The 24,574-nt window shown below is 38.9% G+C and overlaps 1 protein-coding gene across 1 annotated transcript in view; it reads left to right on the plus strand.

Moving 5' to 3' along the window:
- The window catches only part of LOC110502511 (glutamate receptor ionotropic, delta-1), a 457,066-nt gene that overhangs the window by 410,616 nt on the left and 21,876 nt on the right, over nt 1-24,574 (plus strand). Inside the window, exons 13-14 of the mRNA XM_036960054.2 lie at nt 5,157-5,352; nt 20,955-21,121. Coding sequence (XP_036815949.1) covers nt 5,157-5,352; nt 20,955-21,121 — 363 coding nt within the window. The remainder of the gene's footprint in view (nt 1-5,156; nt 5,353-20,954; nt 21,122-24,574) is intronic.

The raw sequence follows: 24,574 nt of genomic DNA on the forward strand, positions 1-24,574 counted from the left end.
GCTGCTGGATAAACGTATGTGTTATGGCTTTACACCTCCTGCTAATATGTGGATATAGAGTTACTTGTCTAACATAACACAGAGGGTGTTCTTTAATGGAAGCCTCTCAAACAAAATCCAGGTATAATCAGGAATTTTCCAGGGTAGCTGTTTAGGCCCCTTGCTTTTTTCAATTTTTATTAACGACATGCCACTGACTGAGTAAAGCCAGAGTGTCTATGTATGTGGATGACTCAACACTATACACGTCAGCTACTGCAGCGACTGAAATGACTGCAACACTTAACAAAGAGTTGCAGTTAGTTTCAGAGTGGGTGGCAAGGAATAAGTTAGCCCTAAATATTTCTAAAACTAAAAGCATTGTATTTGGGACAAAACATTCACTAAACTCTAAAGCTCAACTAAATCTTGTAATAAATGGAGTGGATATTGAGCAAGTTGAGATGACTAAACTGCTTGGAGTAACCCTAGATTGTAAACTGTAATGGTCAAAAAATATTGATACAATAGTAGCTAAGATGGAGAGAAGGTCCTACAGGCCCTAGTTTTGTCGCATCTTGACTACTGTTCAGTCATGTGGTCAGGTGCCACAAGGAGGGACTTTGGAAAATTGCAATTGTTTCAGAACAGGGCAGCACGGCTAGCCTTTGGATGTACACAGAGAGCTAATATTAATGTCAATCTCTCCTGGTTCAAAGTGGAGGAGAGATTGACTTCATCAATACTTGTATTTATAAGAGGTATTGACATGTTGAATGCACCGAGATGTCTGTCTAAACTACTGGCACACACCTCGTACACCCATGCATACCCCACAAAAAATGCAACAAGAGGTCTCTTCACAATCCCCAAGTCCACCAGAACAGACTTATGGGAGGCACACAGTAATACATAGAGCCATGACTACATGGAACTATATTCCACATCAAGTAACTGATGCAAGTAGTACAATTTAGATTTAAAAAAACAGATAAAATCATATTATGGAACAGTGGGGATTGTGAAGCAACACAAACATAGACACACGCACACACACACACACACACACACACACACACACACACACACACACACACACACACACACACACACACACACACACACACACACACACACACACACACACACACACACACACACACACAATACACATGGATTTAGTACTATAAATATGTGGTAGTGGTGGAGTAGGGGCCTGAGGGCACACAGTGTGTTGTGAATTCTGTGAATGTATATTAACGTTTTTAAAATTGTATAAGCTGCCTTAATTTTTCTGGACACCAGGAAGAGGAGTTGGTGCCTTGGCAGCAGCTAATGGGGATCTGTAATAAAATACAAATACAAGCTTTTCCCAACATCCGGTCCTTGACCATCCATAATAAATACAAATACAATATATTGGCTATGCTTGATTTGCCCTGCCAAAGTTGTTCTTCTCAGACCATTTCAAAATGATATTTTTTTAAATGTAGGTACAGTGCCTTGCGAAAGTATTCGGCCCCCTTGAACTTTGCGACCTTTTGCCACATTTCAGGCTTCAAACATAAAGATATAAAACTGTGTTTTTTTGTGAAGAATCAACAACAAGTGGGACACAATCATGAAGTGGAATGACATTTATTGGATATTTCAAACTTTTTTAACAAATCAAAAACTGAAAAATTGGGCGTGCAAAATTATTCAGCCCCTTTACTTTCAGTGCAGCAAACTCTCTCCAGAAGTTCAGTGAGGATCTCTGAATGATCCAATGTTGACCTAAATGACTAATGATGATAAATACAATCCACCTGTGTGTAATCAAGTCTCCGTATAAATGCACCTGCACTGTGATAGTCTCAGAGGTCCGTTAAAAGCGCAGAGAGCATCATGAAGAACAAGGAACACGCCAGGCAGGTCCGAGATACTGTTGTGAAGAAGTTTAAAGCCGGATTTGGATACAAAAAGATTTCCCAAGCTTTAAACATCCCAAGGAGCACTGTGCAAGCGATAATATTGAAATGGAAGGAGTATCAGACCACTGCAAATCTACCAAGACCTGGCCGTCCCTCTAAACTTTCAGCTCATACAAGGAGAAGACTGATCAGAGATGCAGCCAAGAGGCCCATGATCACTCTGGATGAACTGCAGAGATCTACAGCTGAGGTGGGAGACTCTGTCCATAGGACAACAATCAGTCGTATATTGCACAAATCTGGCCTTTATGGAAGAGTGGCAAGAAGAAAGCCATTTCTTAAAGATATCCATAAAAAGTGTCGTTTAAAGTTTGCCACAAGCCACCTGGGAAAGCAACACAGCTGAACACACCATCCCCACTGTCAAACATGGTGGTGGCAGCATCATGGTTTGGGCCTGCTTTTCTTCAGCAGGGACAGGGAAGATGGTTAAAATTGATGGGAAGATGGATGGAGCCAAATACAGGACCATTCTGGAAGAAAACCTGATGGAGTCTGCAAAAGACCTGAGACTGGGACGGAGATTTGTCTTCCAACAAGACAATGATCCAAAACATAAAGCAAAATCTACAATGGAATGGTTCAAAAATAAACATATCCAGGTGTTAGAATGGCCAAGTCAAAGTCCAGACCTGAATCCAATCGAGAATCTGTGGAAAGAACTTAAAACTGCTGTTCACAAATGCTCTCCATCCAACCTCACTGAGCTCGAGCTGTTTTGCAAGTAGGAATGAGAAAAAATGTCAGTCTCTCGATGTGCAAAACTGATAGAGACATACCCCAAGCGACTTACAGCTGTAATCGCAGCAAAAGGTGGCGCAACAAAGTATTAACTTAAGGGGGCTGAATGATTTTGCACGCCCAATTTTTCAGTTTTTGATTTGTTAAAAAAGTTTGAAATATCCAATAAACGTCGTTCCACTTCATGATTGTGTCCCACTTGTTGTTGATTCTTCACAAAAAAATACAGTTTTATATCTTCATGTTTGAAGCCTGAAATGTGGCAAAAGGTCGCAAAGTTCAAGGGGGCCGAATACTTTCGCAAGGCACTGTATATGATCATACTGGAAAATAGATAATTTGTTGTATTTCTGAGTGAGCATAATAATTAGTATTTTTTACTGGACTGATGGCCTGCATCTGATGGTCAGTCTGAGGGGAGGGAGAGAGCAGCGGTGAGGCTGTCTATCACCCGACTCACCGTCCCTCCCCTCTCCTTGCCATCTCTGAGAAAAGGGGACCGTCTTCCAACTGATGGCAAAACTCAAGTCGCACGGCATTAATTCTCATGCACCAATTCATGTTACTCCTATGACCAGAGAAAGATAAATATTTCTTGATATTAAAAAAGACAAGCTGCTAATAATAACAGCACAAGCTTATCGGAATACTTTGCTATAGTCATTTGTTGCAACCTCAGTAGGGACAATACACTAATAAACGTGTTAAACAAAGTGTTGACAGTGCTGAATAACAACGCAAGACTGTATCGTTGGGTTTTTCACAGAAATGTTTGGTGATCAACAAGGAATGCCTTGAAGATCGACCAGTCGATCACAATTGACCGGTTGGTGACCACTGATTTAAACCAATGTAAATACAATCCACAGATGCCTATCAACTTGAAACGTGTCATCGCTATCATGTCCCTAACATGAACCTCACTGAACTTAGTACTATGAAAAAACAGGGAAACTATTAACTCATTATTTGCATATGTAACGCTAATGCACAAAACCATCTTCTCCTCATGAACCATCCATACGATTCACTCCAGATTTGAATGGTTTTGAGTAGTTTTTGCATTCAAATATGGCCGTAATGTACCTATAAATGCACATTAGTACATATACTAATGCTAAGAATATTTTTTACATCTGAACCATAATTCAGATTGACTCTAGATTTGGTATATAGACTCAATGAATTTGAGAATGATTAGCTGCTGCATTCAAAGTCACCCACGCTACACCACTTGATGGCACGATATCACAGCAGAGCTATAAGAACTGAACTAATGGAAATGGGGCCATGACATTTGTTATGGAAACTGTTATGGAAACTTTATGTATGTCCTTAGAAGCTGTGCGAATATAAAGTTACTGCAACCTTAGATGGCTGCACCAGACTAGTTGTTGGCAGTATTGATGTCATTGGCACCATAGGCTATTTGTTTTCTATTTGCACATCCTCATCTGCACATCTATCACCCCATTGTTAATTGCTAAATTGTAATTACTTCGCCACTATGGCCTATTTATTGCCTTACCTCCTTACTTCATTTGCACACACTGTATACAGATTTTTCTATTGTGTTTTTGACTGTATGTTTGTTTATCCCATGTGTAACTCTGTTGTTGTTTTTTTGTCGCACTGCTTTGCTTTATCTTGGCCAGGTCACAGTTGTAAATGAGAACTTGTTCTCGACTGACCTAAATAAAGGTGAAATAAAAATAAAAAATAAAATCAATTGATCAAGTGGACTTTGTCTCATCCAAATTAATGTTACATTTAAATTATGCATACAATCAATGTGAAACATTGTGAAAGTAACGCTGAAAATATTAACAAACCATTAGTCGAATTGACCCCAGAATTGGTATATAAACTAAATAATTAAGTAATGACTTTAACAATCACATCTTCACTTGCGTCATCCTTGTAGTATTGAGAGGTAAACATGGTAATGCTTCCACTGATTGCACGGATCGGAAGAGTTCCTACATGATAGAATGCTTACTTTGTTATCTGACTGTCCTTTCTGTCATCCTTTTTTGTTGCCTGCAGCCATATTCTGTTCTTATTTTCCTATGATAAGCCATCAACATTTGGCACTTAACACCTCTGCATTGTTTTGTTCATTAGTTGCTTTCCTGTAAGTTAGAGGATTTGAGAAGATACTTAGGCACAACTTCAAGTGCTAAGGCCAGATTTGACTGTGGTTGAATTGCAATTATCTACTATTATTTATGTAGTGGTACTCCAAGTTAAAATGAATATAAAACATTTGAATACCTGAATTAACACATTAGATTAGTGTTGCTTCTTGTATGCATTTGTGAAGGGAACTAGTAGTAGGAATCCAGTGTACTGCTTGAAAATAAAATATTGACAAATGCATCATTCCGGTCGCATAGGGCGACCTCCAAAAGCACATGACTACTTATCCTCCATGTGACCCATGTCCTTTGTTTGCCTCGACAGGACATTCCAGGACTTGTCCAAACAGATGGACCTAGCCTACGGAACAGTGAGAGACTCAGCCGTGTATGAGTACTTCAGAGCCAAAGGCACCAACGCTCTGGAGCAGGACAGCACCTTCGCTGAGCTCTGGAGAACCATCAACAAGAATAACGGACACGAACACTCAGTCTCCAGCCCATCTGAAGGCATCCGCAAGGTGAGCTCAGGGACAGCAGGGTCTAAACTAATTGATTTCAGAAAACTGTAGCCACTTAGGAAAGTTTTTCTAAATGAGTGAGAATAAATGAGGATGTTTAATTCTGAATCAATACAGCTATACAAGGTAAAGTACCTTTCAACACACGCACAAAAACAGATCTATGCTGGGCATACTATGAGGTCCGTAGAGAGACACTTACTTGGCTCTACTCATAAGGAGGTGTAGGAGTAAATGGAATTGTTAATCTATTATTGAATAGTGTGTTTTTTATTTATTTTTTCCTGATTAGAAGTTAATGGTTACGCTGAAGTGAATATCTCACAGCCTAAGACACACACACAACAGCCTGAGAAATGTTCCAGTAATTAAACAAATTAGTTATAACAGAGTCTAGTCACACACACTTGTCATTGACTCTCAGGAATCTTTGAACCTCTAATTGCAATTTGTTGAGGCAATATCTGTGGTGTTCTGCAGATACTTGGTGTAATGGTAAATTGCTTTGTGTTTCTGTACTTAAAATGAAAGCATGTTGGATGAACAACAATCTTAGTTACAATGTCTTCAGAAAGTGTTCATCCCCTTTGACTTATTCAACAAGTTGTGTTACAGCCTGAAATCAAAATGGAATAAATATACAGTGCCTTGCGAAAGGCTTCAAACATAAAGATATAAAACTGTATTTTTTTGTGAAGAATCAACAACAAGTGGGACACAATTATGAAGTGGAACGACATTTATTGGATATTTCAAACTTTTTTAACAAATCAAAAACTGAAAAATTGGCCGTGCAAAATTATTCAGCCCCCTTAAGTTAATACTTTGTAGCGCCACCTTTTGCTGCGATTACAGCTGTAAGTCGCTTGGGGTATGTCTCTATCAGTTTTGCACATCGAGAGACTGAAATCTTTTCCCATTCCTCCTTGCAAAACAGCTCGAGCTCAGTGAGGTTGGATGGAGAGCATTTGTGAACAGCAGTTTTCAGTTCTTTCCACAGATTCGATTGGATTCAGGTCTGGACTTTGACTTGGCCATTCTAACACCTGGATATGTTTATTTTTGAACCATTCCATTGTAGATTTTGCCTTATGTTTTGGATCATTGTCTTGTTGGAAGACAAATCTCCGTCCCAGTCTCAGGTCTTTTGCAGACTCCATCAGGTTTTCTTCCAGAATGGTCCTGTATTTCGCTCCATCCATATTCCCATCAATTTTAACCATCTTCCCTGTCCCTGCTGAAGAAAAGCAGGCCCAAACCATGATGCTGCCACCACCATGTTTGACAGTGGGGATAGTGTGTTCAGGGTGATGAGCTGTGTTGCTTTTACGCCAAACATAACGTTTTGCATTGTTGCCAAAAAGTTCAATTTTGGTTTCATCTGACCAGAGTACCTTCTTCCACATGTTTGATGTGTCTCCCAGGTGGCTTGTGGCAAACTTTAACTGACACTTTTTATGGATATCTTTAAGAAATGGCTTTCTTCTTGCCACTCTTCCATAAAGGCCAGATTTGTGCAATATACGACTGATTGTTGTCCTATGGACAGAGTCTCCCACCTCAGCTGTAGATCTCTGCAGTTCATCCAGAGTGATCATGGGCCTCTTGGCTGCATCTCTGATCAGTCTTCTCCTTGTATGAGCTGAAAGTTTAGAGGGACGGCCAGGTCTTGTTAGATTTGCAGTGGTCTGATACTCCTTCCATTTCAATATTATCACTTGCACAGTGCTCCTTGGGATGTTTAAAGCTTGGGAAATCTTTTTGTATCCAAATCCGGCTTTAAACTTCTTCACAACAGTATCTCGGACCTGCCTGGTGTGTTCCTTGTTCTTCACGATGCTCTCTGCACTTTTAACTGACCTCTGAGACTATCACAGTGCAGGTGCATTTATACGGAGACTTGATTACACACAGGTGGATTGTATTTATCATCATTAGTCATTTAGGTCAACATTGGATCATTCAGAGATCCTCACTGAACTTCTGGAGAGAGTTTGCTGCACTGAAAGTAAAGGGGCTGAATAATTTTGCACGCCCAATTTTTCAGTTTTTGATTTGTTAAAAAAGTTTGAAATATCCAATAAATGTCGTTCCACTTCATGATTGTGTCCCACTTGTTGTTGATTCTTCACAAAAAAATACAGTTTTATATCTTTATATTTGAAGCCTGAAATGTGGCAAAAGGTCGCAAAGTTCAAGGGGGCCGTATACTTTCGCAAGGCACTGTACTTTCTCAGCCATCTACAAAAAATAATCCATCATTAAAAATGTTAAAACATGTTTTTAGAAATGTTTCCACATTTATTGAACATGGAGTACAGAAATATGAGTATTCACACCCCTGAGTCAATACAATTGAAGTCGGAAGTTTACATACACTTAGATTGGGGTCATTAAAACTGAAGTCGGAAGTTTACATACACTTAGATTGGGGTCATTAAAACTCGTTTTTCAACCACTCCACAAATTTCTTGTTATCAAACTATAGTTTTGGCCAGTCAGTTAGGACATCTACTTTGTTCATGACACAAGTAATTTTTCCAACAATTGTTTACAGACAGATTATTTCACTGTGTCACAATTCCAGTGGGTCAGAAGTTTATACACTACGTTGACTGTGCCTTTAAACAGCTTGGAAAATTCCCGAAAATTATGTCATGGCTTTGGAAGCTTCTGATAGGCTAACTGACATAATTTGAGTCAATTGGAGGTGTAGCTGGGAGGTATTTTAAGGCCTACCTTTAAACTCAGTGTCTCTTTGCTTGACATCATGGGAACATCTAAAGAAATCAGAAAAAAATGTAGACCTCCACAAGTCTGGTTCATCCTTGGGAGCAATTTCCAAATTCCTGAAGGTACCACTTTCATCTGTACAAACAATGGTACGCAAGTATAAACACCATGGGACCACGCAGCCGGCATACCGCTCAGGAAGGAGACACGTCCTGTCTCCTAGAGCTGAAAGTACTTTGGTGCGAAAAGTGAAAATCAATCCCAGATCAACAGCAAAGGACCTTGTGAAGATGCTGGAGAAAACAGGTACAAATGTATCTATATCCACAGTAAAACGAGACCGGTATTGACACAACCTGAAAGGCCGCTCAGCAAGGAAGAAGCCACTGCTCCAAAACCGACATAAAAAAGCAAGACTACGGTTTGCAACTGCACATAGGGACAAAGATCGTACTTTTTGGAGAAAAGTCCTCGGATTAAACAAAAATAGAACTGTTTGGCCATAATGACCATTGTTATGTTTGGAGGAAAAAGGCGGAGGTTTGCAAGCCGAAGAACATCATCCCAACCGTGAAGCACGGGGGTGGCAGCATCATGTTGTGGGGGTGCTTTGCTGCAGGTGTGGCTGGTGCACTTCACAAAATAGATGGCATCATGAGGTAGGAAAATGATGTGGATATATTGAAGCAACATATCAAGACATCAGTTATAGCTTTGGTCGAAAATGGGTCTTCCAAATGGACAATGACCCCAAGCATACTTCCAAAGTTGTGGCAAAAAAGCTTCAGGACAACAAAGTCATGGTATTGGCGTGGCCATCACAAAGCCCTGACCTCAACCCTACAGAACATTTGTGGGCAGAACTGAAAAAGTGTGTGAGAAAGTAGGCCTACAAACCTGACTCAGTTACACCAGCTCTGTCAGGAGGAATGGGACAAAATTCACACAACTTGTTTTGGGAAGCTTGTGGAAAGCTACCCAAAACGTTTGACCCAAGTTAAACAATTTAAAGGCAATGCTACCAAATACTAATTGAGTTTATGTAAACTTCTGACCCACTGGGAATGTGATGAAAGAAATACAAGCTGCAAAAATAATTCTCTACTATTATTCTGACATTTCAAATTTTTAAAATAAAAGTGGTGATCTTAACTGACGTAAAACGGGTAATTTTTACTAGGATTAAATGTCAGGAATTGTCAAACTGAGTTTAAATGTATTTGGCTAAGGTCTATGTAAACTTCCGACTTCAACTGTACATGTTAGAATCTCCTTTGGCAGCAATTACAGCTGTCATCCTGGGTAAGTATCTAAGAGCTTTGCACACCTGAATTGTACAATATTAGCTAATTCCTCTTTTTTTAAATCTACAACCTCTGTCGGTTGTTGATCATTGCTAGACAGCTATTTTCAAGTCGATTTAGGTCAAAACTGTAACTAGGCCAATCAGGCACATTAAATGTAGTTTTGGTAAGCGACTTTAGTGTACATTTGGCCTTGTGCTTTAGGTTATTGTAATGCTGAAAAGTGAATTTCTCTCAGTGTCTGTCGGAAAGCAGACTGAACCAGATTTTCCTCTAGAATTTTGGCTGTGTTTTGCTCTATTACGTTTCTTTTTATCCTAAAAAACTCCCTAGTCCTGGTCAATGACAAGCATACCTATAACATGATGCAGCTATCACCATGCTTGAAATTATGAAGTGGTACTCAGTGATATGTTGGATTTTCCCCAAACATAACCATTCTTATTCAAGACAAAAAGGACATTTCTTTGCCATATTTTTTAAATTTTTACTTTAGTTCCTTATTGCGAACAGGATATATGTCTTGGAATATGTTTTATTCTCTACAAGCTACTTTTCACTCTGTTATTTAGGTTAGTTTTGTGGAGTAACTACATTGTTGTTGACCCAACCTCTGTTTTCGCCTATCACAGCCATTAAACTCTCTCTTTTAATGTCACCATTGGCCTCATGGACAAATCCCTTAGCGGTTTCCTTCTTCTCCGGCAACTGAATTAGGACGGAGGCCTGTATCTTTGTAGTGACTGGGTGTATTGATACACCATCCAAAGTGTAATTAATAACTTCATCATGCTCAAAGGGATATTCAATGTCTGCTTTAAAAAAAAATACCCATCAAAATAACATAAGGTAGTGTCGTGGAAATTTCCTCTATTTACCAAATCATGGGAGCAAACCACACACACAAGTCAGAGTTAGTTATAAAAGTCCATCTTTAATTATATCAGCTCTATAGCATTTTGACTTTCAACAGTTCAGTATCTCTAATGAAAAGTTGAGAGTCCCCACACAATGGCAAAATGGGATCCTTTATAGCAAAGATCACACATAGTCAGACAGCATAGACATAATTCATCGTTCAGCTTTGTCTCCTTTTCCAAACCCCAGAACCATAAACCAATCCTCCATATCAACAGGCATATATCAAATTGTCATTTAGATACAACCCACTCTAAATACAAACTCACGGAGAGGAGAGTGAGGCTATAGGTTAAGATAAAAGGGAGCATGAGAATGATTCCAGACACTGCCACCCTCCTTTCCCCACTAGAAAAAGGTAGGGAGTAAAAGATATGTTTACACATGATGACACTTTGACCTCTCCCCTCTCTGTGGCCCATGCAACTTAGTTTTGACATAGAACAGATAACTGCAACCTCGCCACAGCATTATACAAAAATACCATTCTGATGAGAAATAACTGACACCCATTTGATGAATATAAAAACATCTTACATATGTTACCAACAAATTCTGAATCTTCCCTAACATTCCCCTCTCAAGGGACTCAGTCCCTTCTGAAGAATCAGAATATTAATTACATACTCAATATTTTAAAATTCAAATCCCCTCAATGTCAAATACCTTAGCTTATATGTAAGCTTTCTCCCTTCTGAAACTAAGTTTACAACCTTTATTCTACAAGACAAACTTACACATGTTTATTAACACAGAACAATCCATTTGAGGAAAAAATAAACATATTTATGCTCTGTAAGTTACATGAGAACCTGTGTCTAAACACAGGCCTCCTCACAACATATAGGACAGACATCCCTCTAAGTACTCATGCTCAGAAATATACTTAGGAATAGAGAATAGGTCATTGAAATCATTCATATTCCAAATCATAAGTAACAACCCAACTATTTATCAAACCAATATTTAGAATAGCATTCCTCAGTGATTCAAATTTGTCTTATCACTCAAAGTAAAAACCTCAATTTAACACACATCAATATTAGCAGATTTACATACAGTATAATTATCCTATAATTCTACTATTAACTTTTTTTATCATAATTTTAATACAGATCAGTATCTCAATGCATTCTTAATCTAAATTACTACAATTTACATGGTGTAGACCTCTTCAATCAACCTGATACCACAAAAGTATAAACAATTTTAATGGCACAGTTAGATTAACCCCCCCCCCCCCCCCCCCCCCCCTCTCAGGCACGGCATCTTCTGGCATCTTCGTTTTTCTTCAAATAGCTTTACAGTTCAAAGTGGACGGCCCATGATAATGTCCCAATTTCAATGTCTCATCTTTACCACTCATGTCTTGTCCATTCGTCAACTAATATACCAGCATCATAAGAAAGTGTTAGAACATATCTTTCTCCATGATCACTACAAGTGGACTCATCACAGTATGACAGAACCATGAAAGAAAAGCAGTTGATAGCTTAGATCTGATACTGTACACCAATTTCTGGCTTGGTTCTTTTCTCTCGGTAGAAGTGGTTTGGAAAGCCTCCTTCAATGCCTTTGTCTCTCTTCTTCAGCCAGTTAGAGGGGGTTTTGAGGTACACACACCATTCGGTCCAAATTATCTCTTCCATGCATTAAGATACCGTCTGATGTCACTTTTCATGATAACCTCGAAAGAACAGATCAGAACAACAGTTTAGTTCAGTTCATTAACTACATGATAAATTATTACTTTTACCAATTATTCTTAACACACATATCTAAACATATTTCACAGAGAATATCAAAACGTTCTATTGAAACTATTCTTTCAAATTGGTTTATACTCCCCATCTCACTGTCAACTCCATCGTAGAGCCAAGGATCAAGAAATTAGATCTATATCTCTCGGGAATAGAACAAAACAAACACAACACTACAATACACTCAACAATACAATACACTCAACAATACAATGCACTCATTCACATATCACTTAAGTTGTATAACTAACTGATTTAACCCCTATGGTCATAGGAAAATAGACTTAAAGCAGCATATCCTTAGTTAAAAGCAATGCCCTACTCCCTCTTCACACTGGTCCAAATTACAAATATGAATAAGAAACATATTTACCAATTACACAAATTATTTTGAAAGCAGTATTACAGATGACCATACATTTATTTTCCAAATGGCTTTCCAATGCGGGTGATCAAGCCACAACGGAAAGTCATCAGAAGGTCATAGGTTATGCAAAACCCTTCAAAGCAGTGTTTCACTATATAAAACACTTTGCAAACAATAATCAACTAGTTCCAAACATTTTCGTATTTCCATGTTCCCAGAACATTCCTTTATCAAAAGAATTTGCGTGTGTAATGAAAAGTCAGAAAATAAAAACTCATTAAAATCCCAATGTGGTGAGTGCCCCTTTCAATGTGGTAGTTTATGGCCCCAATTTCACTCACTCTCCCCAAGAGTATAGTCCCTGGAAACATTCCAGAGAGAGAGACAGTGAAATATCAATTTTCCCGGAGAAAACACAAAAACATTTATTATTCATTTACACTACATCGATTCAAAAACTCAAACGTGAAACTATAAATCAAACCTAATGATAATTCCACTGTACCTCAAATCATTAATCATACGTTTTAATCAAATCAAGGTGTATGTATGATACAATGTTTAATTAAGTTAAATCAACTCCTAAAAAAAACTCTTAATCAGCAACCTAATAATTTCAATCTGTTGATATAAATTTTGTAAAAACCAATCCTGATTTTTTTAAACAAATCTAAAATCCTTCAAAAGTCGGTGCTGTCTCATCATCGTAAAAATAAAAATAAACATATTTTTTCCCCCACTGATATCCACAAAGGTCAATACTGTTCAGCACATCCATTAATGATCTTCCTTTAGTCTGTACAGGGTCTGAAGTTCCAATGTATGCAGATGATACAGTGATAAATTCATGCAAACAACAAACTACACAATAATTCACTACTATAGCACATCCATAATTAAAATATATGATACTCCCCCACTTAACATACTAGTTTACTAGTTTTTGGCCCAATCTTGCTTTTCAACATTCATACCCATTCAGTCTTCTGTCAACAGGTTGGCGTACTATTCAATCCAGCAATCACCTTTAATGACCTGACATTGTTCGGCATTATGGAAACATACTATAACCTTAGAGTACATGAACTTTCCTGCTCAAATTAACTGGTGTTACTTAAACAATCAAACCAAAAATCAATAACCATCAGAATCTAACCTTGCGATGTTTTATGATTCAGACATCCAGTCTCCCAATTCTCATAGCCTAATACAGTAAATATAAAAGCCACAAATCTATGATGCCCACCTAGCGAATCAGCTGCTAGAAATACAGACAAAAATGTACCTGAACAACGGTCAAAACAATTTGAGTAAGGTTATTGTATATTCAAACTAATAACGCAAATTTATGTTATTCTACAACAATCTACCTGCCTCCAGCAACTTTCCCTGACAATTAGTAGCCAACATAACAACTAACTCTCTTCCATACTTTCAACTAAACTTTCCCATTTCTTTTTCCCCCAGTGGGCAAAAATATAACCCCTCTCATTTCAACGTTTTTCCTTACCTCTATCGTAAGATTAAAACCCCAACTTTATAACTTCCTCTTCTCTTTGCTCTTCACACTTATGAAATGTATCCTATTACTTTAAAAAATAACACACGCAGCGCCAAAATTATAACATGCGTCAGTCAATCTATAAGAATGAAACCACTTTCCATTGCCATTCTCTCCCCGCTATTATTCAGAATGTCTTTAACTTAGGTAACTGTCTTCTCTATTGATACAGTAATTTAAATACGACCCAACTCTCAATACATTATTCCAGCAGATAATTTAGTGAACAGACATCGTCTTGCATCAGAATTTGCTTCGTTATTATGTTAAATTGAATTAGTCTATCAATTTAACCTAAACAATCTATTGAAAACGTTCAATGTATCTCTTATACAAACACTAGCGACCATAGATTATTTACAATCAAAAACTCTGAATTCAGCCAGCGCCATGACTGGGAATGGAACTCGGGCCTCCCGCGTGGCAGGTGAGAATTCTACCACTGAACCACTAATGCTATTGTGAATAACTAAAACTCTCCGGATATAAACCCCATTTACAAAGTAAAATCAAAATACGTCACTATCGGTAATTCCCAGAAGAATAATAGCCCAATTTTAATAGTACAAACGTTACTCCAGCTATGATTCTCATACTCCAGCTATGATTCTCAAATTCCAAATGAATATATTAGCAATCAAAGAATAAAATCGACACTAATGACTAGGAAACAGATATTGCGCCTTTTAATAAAAGTAGATTATGTTTACTTATGCAACGTATTTCAATTACTTTACTACATCACATTAATCACGCAATGATGATTAGTTTGATGGAAAGCCTTAGGCTTTGTACAACATTATACATTACATCGAGCATCCCTCAAATTCTCTTTAACTTTATGGAAAGCAGTTTATTCAATAAATCCCGCAACTTCTCTCATACTGGGAAGAAAAATGATAACATGTTCAGACCTTAAGGGCAGTTTAATTTGAAGTGTTTCACCCAGACGGAGATAATCCAATATGCGTTTTATAGTTACATCGTTAGGGTAAGATAACCAAAAGTGGACACACTCTAAATCAGTTTCTAGAGCTCAATTTCCCAGATTTTGTAGATTATTTTAATAGTGCTTAAAAACTTCATCTTTATCAAATTATCCATTTAAGATATCAACTCAAAACCTACGTACGTCTACGAATGGGTGGTTTAAATTGTATCTAATCATTCTCCGCATTACTTTATACACACATACCATGTATCATAATTTCAAATAATTCACAGAATTCATATAAAACTTAAAAAATCTTAGGTACTCACACAGAACTTTCAGGATCATCCACACAGGATTGTTCAGATTTTCACATAGAACTGGTCAGGCGTCCACACAGGACATCAAAAGGTTTTCCCACACAGAGTCAACCCTACCCCGCTCACACAGAACGGTCCGACAACTATTACATACTCACACAGAGTATCCCAGGGCATACCTGGCTAGCACATTTAAAATAATTGGAATTCACCACATCTGAGGGTCACTTAGACAAATCACACAGACGCACAGAATTACGTCCTTCTTCCAATAGGGCTTCACCAAGTGTCGTGTTTCACCTAGAACACACAGACCCCCTGGCCCCTCACCCCAAACAGACCGCACCAATCCCCACTGTGATCAATTCAGTGTCAGGAGGGCTCTTGGTCACTGGCAACCGGACCGTGCAGAGTATCTTTTGAGTCCACAAAACCCCCAGATTATTCTCCTCTGACTCGGCCCTGCTTACGCCGCCAAGGTGCCTTCCTTATAAAGGAATTCACGCTCAGAGTATACGTAACAGGCATAATTAAAAAACTTGACTTCAAATCTGTGTGTGGTTCACTCACCTTTTTCTTAAAAAAAAACTCAGTTCGAGATGTGGTATCCACTCGGCTCGCTTCCTCTTAGATCAAAGGTTGGTCCATCTGCTTCGTTTCCCGAAGTGTGGTTCTCCCTGAGATCCCAAGTTTTAGGGGATCCCTCGTGCATGATTCATTTACCTAGATCGTAGGAACGGTCACCGAGTGAAGATTCACATCCCCTCCTCGTCGCCAAATGTCGTGGAAATTTCCTCTATTTACCAAATCATGGGAGCAAACCACACACACACAAGTCAGAGTTAGTTATAAAAGTCCATCTTTAATTATATCAGCTCTATAGCATTTTGACTTTCAACAGTTCAGTATCTCTAATGAAAAGTTGAGAGTCCCCACACAATGGCAAAATGGGATCCTTTATAGCAAAGATCACACATAGTCAGACAGCATAGACATAATTCATCGTTCAGCTTTGTCTCCTTTCCCAAACCCCAGAACCATAAACCAATCCTCCATATCAACAGGCATATATCAAATTGTCATTTAGATACAACCCACTCTAAATACAAACTCACGGAGAGGAGAGTGAGGCTATAGCTTAAGATAAAAGGGAGCATGAGAATGATTCCAGACACTGCCACCCTCCTTTCCCCACTAGAAAAAGGTAGGGAGTAAAATATATGTTTACACATGATGACACTTTGACCTCTCCCCTCTCTGTGGCCCATGCAACTTAGTTTTGACATAGAACAGATAACTGCAACCTCGCCACAGGATTATACAAAAATACCATTCTGATGAGAAGTAACTTGATGAATTTGATGAATATAAAAACATCTTACATATGTTACCAACAAATTCTGAATCTTCCCTAACAGTAGATCAAAAGAAATAAGAACAAGAAAAATTAGGCATACTAAATACAGGGTCTGTCAGTTCCAGTACCATATTTACAATGTGCAGGGATACTGAAGTGATAGAGGTAGATATGTGACCCTGCTCAGATAATCTCTACCATCGTGTCGCTGAGTTGTCATGGTGCTGCTGCAAATGTACATTGTCCCAGGGGTGTTGGCGGTCATAGAGTAAGTAACCTAATTTATGTCCCTGTATCTCCCCTAAATATCTCTGTCAATCCTACAGCTATTGTCAGCAGTAATCATGAGCATATGAACCTGAGTTATACTGTTAGCACTGAGAGGGTTTGCTCAAGTAGAAAATTCCACTGCGCAGTTCACCCTGTGGTAAAACATAAATATCACTGTCATGTCCACCTCTAAGTAAAGCAATAAAAACAATATCCCACATTAACATATGTAGCCTACTAAACAAGGTTCATGAAATCAATAACTTGCTACTAACAGATAACATTCATATACTGACTACCCAAAATAACTTCTGGACATCAGAACTGCGATTACTCATCACGTAATGGCAGAATCCTTTTTTTTTCTTTAACGAGTCAGACGAGCCCGACGGGAATGATATACTGCTCTCCCGGGAACAGACCCAGATCCCTGTGAAGGAGGAGAAAAATGGGCCAAAGAGCGGGCTGCTTTCTGAGAATTTGTAGGCGATCGGGGAAAAAAAACACTTTCTTCCATTCTGCTGGCAAACGTGCAATCTTTGGAAAATAAAATTGATGACCTACGCTGAAGATTAAACTACCAACGGGACATTCAAAACTGTAATGTCTTATGCTTCATGGAGTTGTGGCTCAATGACGACACTATCAACATACATCTGGCTGGTTACACACTGTACCGGCAGGATAGAACAGCGGCATCTGGTAAAACAAGGGGCAGCGGATTATGTTTTTTGTAAATAACACCGGGTGCACAATATTTAAGGAAGGCTCAAGCTAATGCTCGCCTGAGGTAGTGTGGTTCACAGCTTATCATGAGACACTCTATCTGAATTTTTCGTAGCTGTTCACATGCCACCACAGACTGAGGCTTCCATGAACACTGCATTGAATGAGCTGTGTTCCGCCATAACCAAACAAGAAAACGCTCAACCCAGAGGCGGCGTTCCTAGTAGCTTAATGCAGGGGAACTTAAATCTGTTTTACCAAATGTCTATCAGCATGTTTATTGTGCAACGAGAGGGGAAAAAAAATTCCAGACCACCTTTACTCCACACACAGAGACGCATGCAAATCTCTCCCTCGCCCTCCATTTGGCAAATCTGACCATAATTCTATCCTTCTGATTCCTGCTTACAAATAAAAATTAAAGCAGGAAGCACCAGTGACTCAATCAATAAAAAAGTGATCAGATGAAGCAGATGCTAAGCTACAGGACTGTTTGCTAGCACAGACTGGAATATGGTCTGGGATTCCTCCGATGGCATTGAGGAGTACACAACATCAGTCACTCGCTTTATCTGGACTGTGATTACTCATCAGAGACGGGCAGAATCCTTTTTTTCCCTTTAACGAGTTTGACGAGCCCGACGTGAATGATGTACTGTTCTCCCGGGAACAGACCCAGAACCCCGTGATGTGCGTGAAGGCGGAAAAAAAGGGGCCAAAGCTGTAGAACCTGAGGATTTGAGGGCCCATGCCATACCTTTTCAACCTCCTGAGGGGGAAGAGAAGCTGTCTTACCTTCTTCACGGCTGTGCATGTGTGTGGACCATTTTAGGTCTTTAGTAATTTGGACACCGAGGAACTTGAAGCTCTAGACCCACTCCATTTGTGGGGTACAGAGATGAAGTAGTCATTAAAAAATCCTGTTCAACACTTGAATACAGAGTGTGACTTGTTAAGCACATTTTTACCCTTGGACTTATTTAGGCTTGCCATAACAAAGGGGTTGAATACTTATTGAATCAAAACATTTCAGCTTTTAATTTAATGAATTTGTGAACATTTCTAAAAACAACTTCACTTTGACATTATGGAATATTGTGTGATGGCCAGTGACACAATCTCAATTGAATACATTTTAAATTCAGGCTGTAACACAACAAAATATTGAAAAAGTCAAGGGGTGTGAATACTTTAAGGCACTGTATACATTCAAAAACTATAACTATTGTTGATATGTTTTGACAAAAGGAGAGTAATTCAACCAAAGGTTTCAGAGAGATTTGAACTGAGATAATGTTCAGTGTGAATGCTAATTGAGAATATTCACAGTAGTACATAGGTACACTCACACGCAGACATAGTAGCCTGAGCTATTTTCCAGTTATTAAACCGGATACTTAGTGAAGGGGGTAATTGCTTGGGTGAGTTTGTACTTAAAATAAAATCATGTTGGATGAACAGTTGGATGTTAGTTATACTAAAAAAAAGAGTAAAGTCATAAAACCAAAAGTATCATAGTGATTTGAACTGAGATACTGTTTGAATGGTAAATGACAAGAAAATTATTATTTTCTGACTTCATGAAGTTTAGTTTGGGAGTTTTCGTTCAAGACCTTGTGTAAATAAATTGTGTGTACAGACAGGCTGTGAAGGGTTTTATTTGTGAAATAATGACCTTGGAATACCTGGGACTTGGGAAAATGCCAGGATAAACAGAGAAATATATCTATTCACTCCGAAAGGATTTTAGAGGTTCTGTTACTGTTCATTAGTCATGGTCAAGTGATCAACTGCTTTATACCCTGAGAAAACAGATGTGCCATGTTCACTCTTACTGAAAAGTACCTAGTTCATTTTAGCTAACGCCACAGTGAACAGCAATGACTGAGTGTCATGGACTTGAAAATAGACTGTGGTTAAGTTTGTGATAAAAGCTGGTGACCATTGGACACGTGTGTGTGTTTATGTGGGAGCACATCTGTACAGTTGAAGTCGGAAGTTTAGATACACTTAGGTTGGAGTCATTAAAAACTTGTTTTTCAACCACTCCACAAGTTTCTTGTTAACAAACTATAGTTTTGGCAAGTCGGTTTGGGCATCTACTTTGTGCATGACACAAATAATTTTTCCAACACTTGTTTACAGACAGATTATTTCACTAATAATTCACTGTATCACAATTCCGGTGGGTCAGAAAATGACTGTGCCTTTAAACAGCTTGGAAAATTCCCAGAAATTAGTTCATGGCTTTCGAAGCTTCTGATAGGCTAATTGACATAATTTGAGTCAATTGTAGGTGTATCTGTGGATGTATTTCAAGCCCTACCTTCAAACTCAGTGCCTCTTTGCTTGACAATATGTAAAAATCAAAATAAATCCGCCAAGACCTCAGAAAAAATTGTGGACCTCCACAAGTCTGGTTCATCCTTGGGAGCAAATATCAAACGCTTGAACATTTATCTGTACAAACAATTGCATGCAAGTGTAAACACCATGGGACCACGCAGCTGTCATACCGCTCAGGAAGGAGACGTGTTCTTTGGTGCGAAATGTGCAAATCAATCCCAGAACAACAGCAATAGACCTTGTGAAGATGCTAGAGAAAACAGGTACAAAAGTATCTATATCTACAGTAAAAGCGAGTCCGATATTGACATAACCTGAAAGGCCACTCAGCAAGGAAGAAGCCACTGCTCCAAAACCGCCATAAAAAAACAGACTACGGTTTGCAACTGCACATGGGGACAAAGATCATACTTTGTGGAGAAATTACCCTTGTTCTGATGAAACAAAAATATAACTCATGGCTGTGATGACCAAAGTTGTGGCAAAATGGCTTAAGGACAACAAAGTCAAGGTATTGGAGTGGTCATCACAATCCTATATAATATTTTTGGGCAGAACTGAAAAAGTGTGTGCTAGCAAGGAGGCCTACAAACCTGACTCGGTTACACCAGCTCTGTCAGGAGGAATGGGCCAAAATTCACCCAACTTTTTGTAGGAAGCTTGTGGAAGGCTACCCAAAACATTTGACCCAAGTTAAACCATTTAAAGACAATGCTACCAAATTCTAATTGTGTATGTAAACTTCTAACCCACTGGGAATGTGATGGAAGAAATAAAATATGAAATAAATCACTCTACTATTATTCTAACATTTCGCATTCTTAAAACAAAGTGGTGATCCTATCTGACCTAAAACAGGGAACTTTTACTAGGATTAAATGTCAGGAATTGTGAAAAACTGAGTTTAAATGTTGTTGGCTAAGGTGTATGTAAACTTCCGACTTCATAGTGGAACGTATAGGCGTTCCACTATCCCCTCAATGTAACCCCTTTGTATATTCTTCCCCAGGCCAAGAGAGATTCCTTTGCCTTCTTGTGGGACATGGCTGTGGTGGAGTATGCTGCTCTGACAGATGATGACTGCACCCTGACAGTGACAGGCAACAGTATGAGTAGTAAGGGCTATGGCCTGGCTCTGCAACATGGCAGCCCCTACAGAGACCTCTTCTCCCAGAAGTAAGTTCCCCCTTCCAGCCAACTTGTCCCAACGGCCACCTACTGTATTTATGTTTCTGTACTGTAGATGGGTGGTTCCACGAATAGTGCCTTTTTAGTCTTTGATAAAAGACAATGTTAGTTGGATTCCATACATCTATGCTCTAACAAACAAATTCCAAGTGTGTTTTTGTAACTTTGTACATTTAACATATAAATAGCTATTGCTTTAGCCGTACTATGCCACCTTGTTTTATCCTTGGGTCCTTGGGACTAGAGGTCTTCACAGATCCACCTGTACCCGAATATCCAAGACCTGATCCATAATTCTAAATAATGTCACAGGTCTGGGTCAGATCCAATGTGATTGTCAAGGGTATGTGTAATTTTAACTGACATGTCCGGAAGGCCCCGTACAGATCCGAACACGACTGCTGCAGTAGAGAGAGACATTTTATAATTTATGTTGCTGCTGTTACTTTTCCCGAGAGTGGAGCGTGGTGCGTGTAGCTCGTTGTTGTTATTGTTGGCGGCCAATCATAAGTCATCACAGCGGTGATAGGCTACAGTCATAGAGCCTCCATGTTTGGCAAAAGTTAGGATATCTAATCAACGGAATTTAAAAGATAAAAGGAGGATAGGCTACAACAACCAAGAGCCAACAACTTAATTTTCTGAAAGGAGCTATTTGTAACTGTATGGTGAGAAAGCGCATGCACTGCAGCCTCAATTAGCCTAGTTAGCTAATGTTAACTAGCTTATCTAGCTTCTCCTGGTTTGATTCAGTCAAGACAGGTATTACATGATCATATTTGATGATGAATAACCTAGCTATGGCAGCTATTAGTCTAATATAAAACGACTCGGCTTGGTTGGTTGCGTCTCTCGTCTCTCCCTCACCGCGTCATTCCCTCCCCCACCTGTTAGAGAAGCACCTCCCTCTCTCTCTCACACTGTATCAAACCACCCGTTACATTCCTCCCTGTCCCATCCCCCTGGAACCCTCTTCCCCAAAGCAAAAAATATTCTGCACATAAGCTTCTTTTACCTCTGCTTTACGCCAGGGCTGGATTACTGAACGGGCACACAGGGAACCCAAATAAAAAAAACCTGGGGGCTTCCCAGATTTGAACACGTCATAAATAATGGAAACATTTGTAGAATAGCAGGAAGTTGGCTTCAAAACTGCAAACTTCTCTCATCCTCGTGGTAAAAATGTGAAGAATAGCATGAGATGTGCTACAAAACAGTACATTTTCTCTCAGCCTCATGACAAAATGTGTAGAATTGCATTATAAAACTGCACATATTTCTTCCTACCACATGTCAAAATGTGTTGAAATTCCCTGGAGGTTAGTGTCCCGGGGCCCGAAATGCGCTAGTCCGGCACAACTTTGATGTCACCCTGCCCCCTTCTCAGTCAAAGGTGAATGAGAATTCTTCAAGTTGTTCCAGTGAAACATTCATGCAGCATCTACATGCCAACCATTTGCTCTCAATCAGTTTCATGGGAATATGCATTTAGATCTTGAGTTATGTAGTGCTCTTTCAAAGAACAGTGTTATGAATGATGTACAGTGAATGAATTTTAAGACAGATGGTGTTAACTGTATCACACCTGTATCATACCTTTTGTTTCAATCTAAGCACATTTTGCCTAGTGGCACACTTGAGGATTGGCCACATGAGAGAAAAATGCGACCATTCGCACGATCATCCTAAAATATAAGAATTTATATATTACAGTAATGTTATACTTTGCTATTATATTCTATTTTGTTTTGTGAATAAGTTACTATCATTGTGGTCTTGCAGACATTGATTCAGCTTTGATCAAACTTTATTACAATGAGTACCATTCTCCATTCATCACTGAAATTGATGAGTAGCTTGTTCTCTGGGCAGCCGAACAAATAGAGCAGACAGATTTTAATCTATCGGGAAGAGGGTTCTAAAGAATTTTGAACCGTGGCCAATCTATTCAAATAAGTTTTTATTTTTTTCAGAAAATCCTCAATTTGGCATGCCCTACTTCATGTTTGTCTGACTTCTCGGTAGATTTGGACCCACTTAACCCCCAAATTTCCGCAAGTCTTCACCATCATTGTAAATCCCTAGTTATTTGTTGCTTTGACAAAGTAACTTCTATACAGCATTATTTATTTAATGTGATTAGTGATTGATTTACATTTGTCCCTCAGGCTTAGTCAACCCTGTTATGTGAACTTATGTGATGGGATATTACAAGATTTTATCAATGAAGCCATTTCCTCCTTGAACCCACCTGTCCCCATTTTCATTAGTTTGTTACTGTAGGCTCTGTAAAATGAAGAAAACTAAAAACATAATTTCAAGTGTAAAATAAATGTTTTGTGGAGTGCCTTTTTTTACAATTATGAAACAAAAAGCATGTGTGTTGAAACACAGTAACAGCTTGTTTTTATAAAGACAAAACAAATATAAATACCCAAACCGCAAGACACATGGTCAATGAAGAAAATCAGAAAATGTGAGTAGCCTAAACATCAGTGTAAGCGCCAAGCATGCTTGTGAAGTGAAAATCACCATTATAATTGCAATATAATTAATATAATTGTTGATATGACAGGTCAAAATAGTTTCACTTCGACACATTGTTTGTGGCCTCGTTCGTGCTTACAGTATGGTATGTCTTTGTGCAGCAAGTGGATCTCATTTAGATGTTATCCTTTGTCCTAACAGTCACCACAAATCTTCAACACTTTCACTTGATTGCAACACTTCCCACAAACAAATTGCTTGCACCTGAAACAGGTGTCATGGATTCTGTTCCGAGTGCATCAGCTCACTTTGTAGTTTCTCCTCCCCGGGAGCTGTTTTCAATTTGCTCTGAATCTTTGCTGCCGTCTTGACCCTCATATGTCTCTCACATAGCCTGCTTGTCAGACTCATGATGAAGTCTCTCCTGCTCATGGAGTTCATGCATTGTTTAAAACAGGTAGAGTTGATAGCGGCCAAGTCAAGCATGTTGTAAAACACAGCAACAGGCCAGCGGCGAATTCCTCCTTTCAGTACCATCTGATCTGAAACATTATCCGATCTTAAACATTATCCAACATTAGCTTACCTGCATCCCGATATGGATCCTTACCCAGATACAGAAAGCTGTTCAGCATGAATCAGAATAATAATCGGCGATGTCATGATCTATTTCCTCCCTGCCATCTGAGTCACGTTCGTTCAGATCTTGTAGCAACTCTAACATTGCATGTGCATCCATTCGTCTTGGTTTTGCCATTGTAAGTTATGCACTCTCTCATTGTATAGCCTACTCCAAATAGGCCTAGAGTAGACTAATAAAACTGCTTGGATCCGGTGGACTGGTACAGGGTATACTGTTTTGAGATTACAAATCTATTCTAATTACACAATAGAATGGCCCGCCTTGTTTTTCATTCACAATTGATGATTACATAAATGCATTGTTCGCTGCCC

This window comes from Oncorhynchus mykiss, chromosome 23 (assembly GCF_057628025.1).
Source record: "Oncorhynchus mykiss isolate SJ-2025 chromosome 23, ASM5762802v1, whole genome shotgun sequence".
Taxonomy (NCBI): domain Eukaryota; kingdom Metazoa; phylum Chordata; class Actinopteri; order Salmoniformes; family Salmonidae; genus Oncorhynchus; species Oncorhynchus mykiss.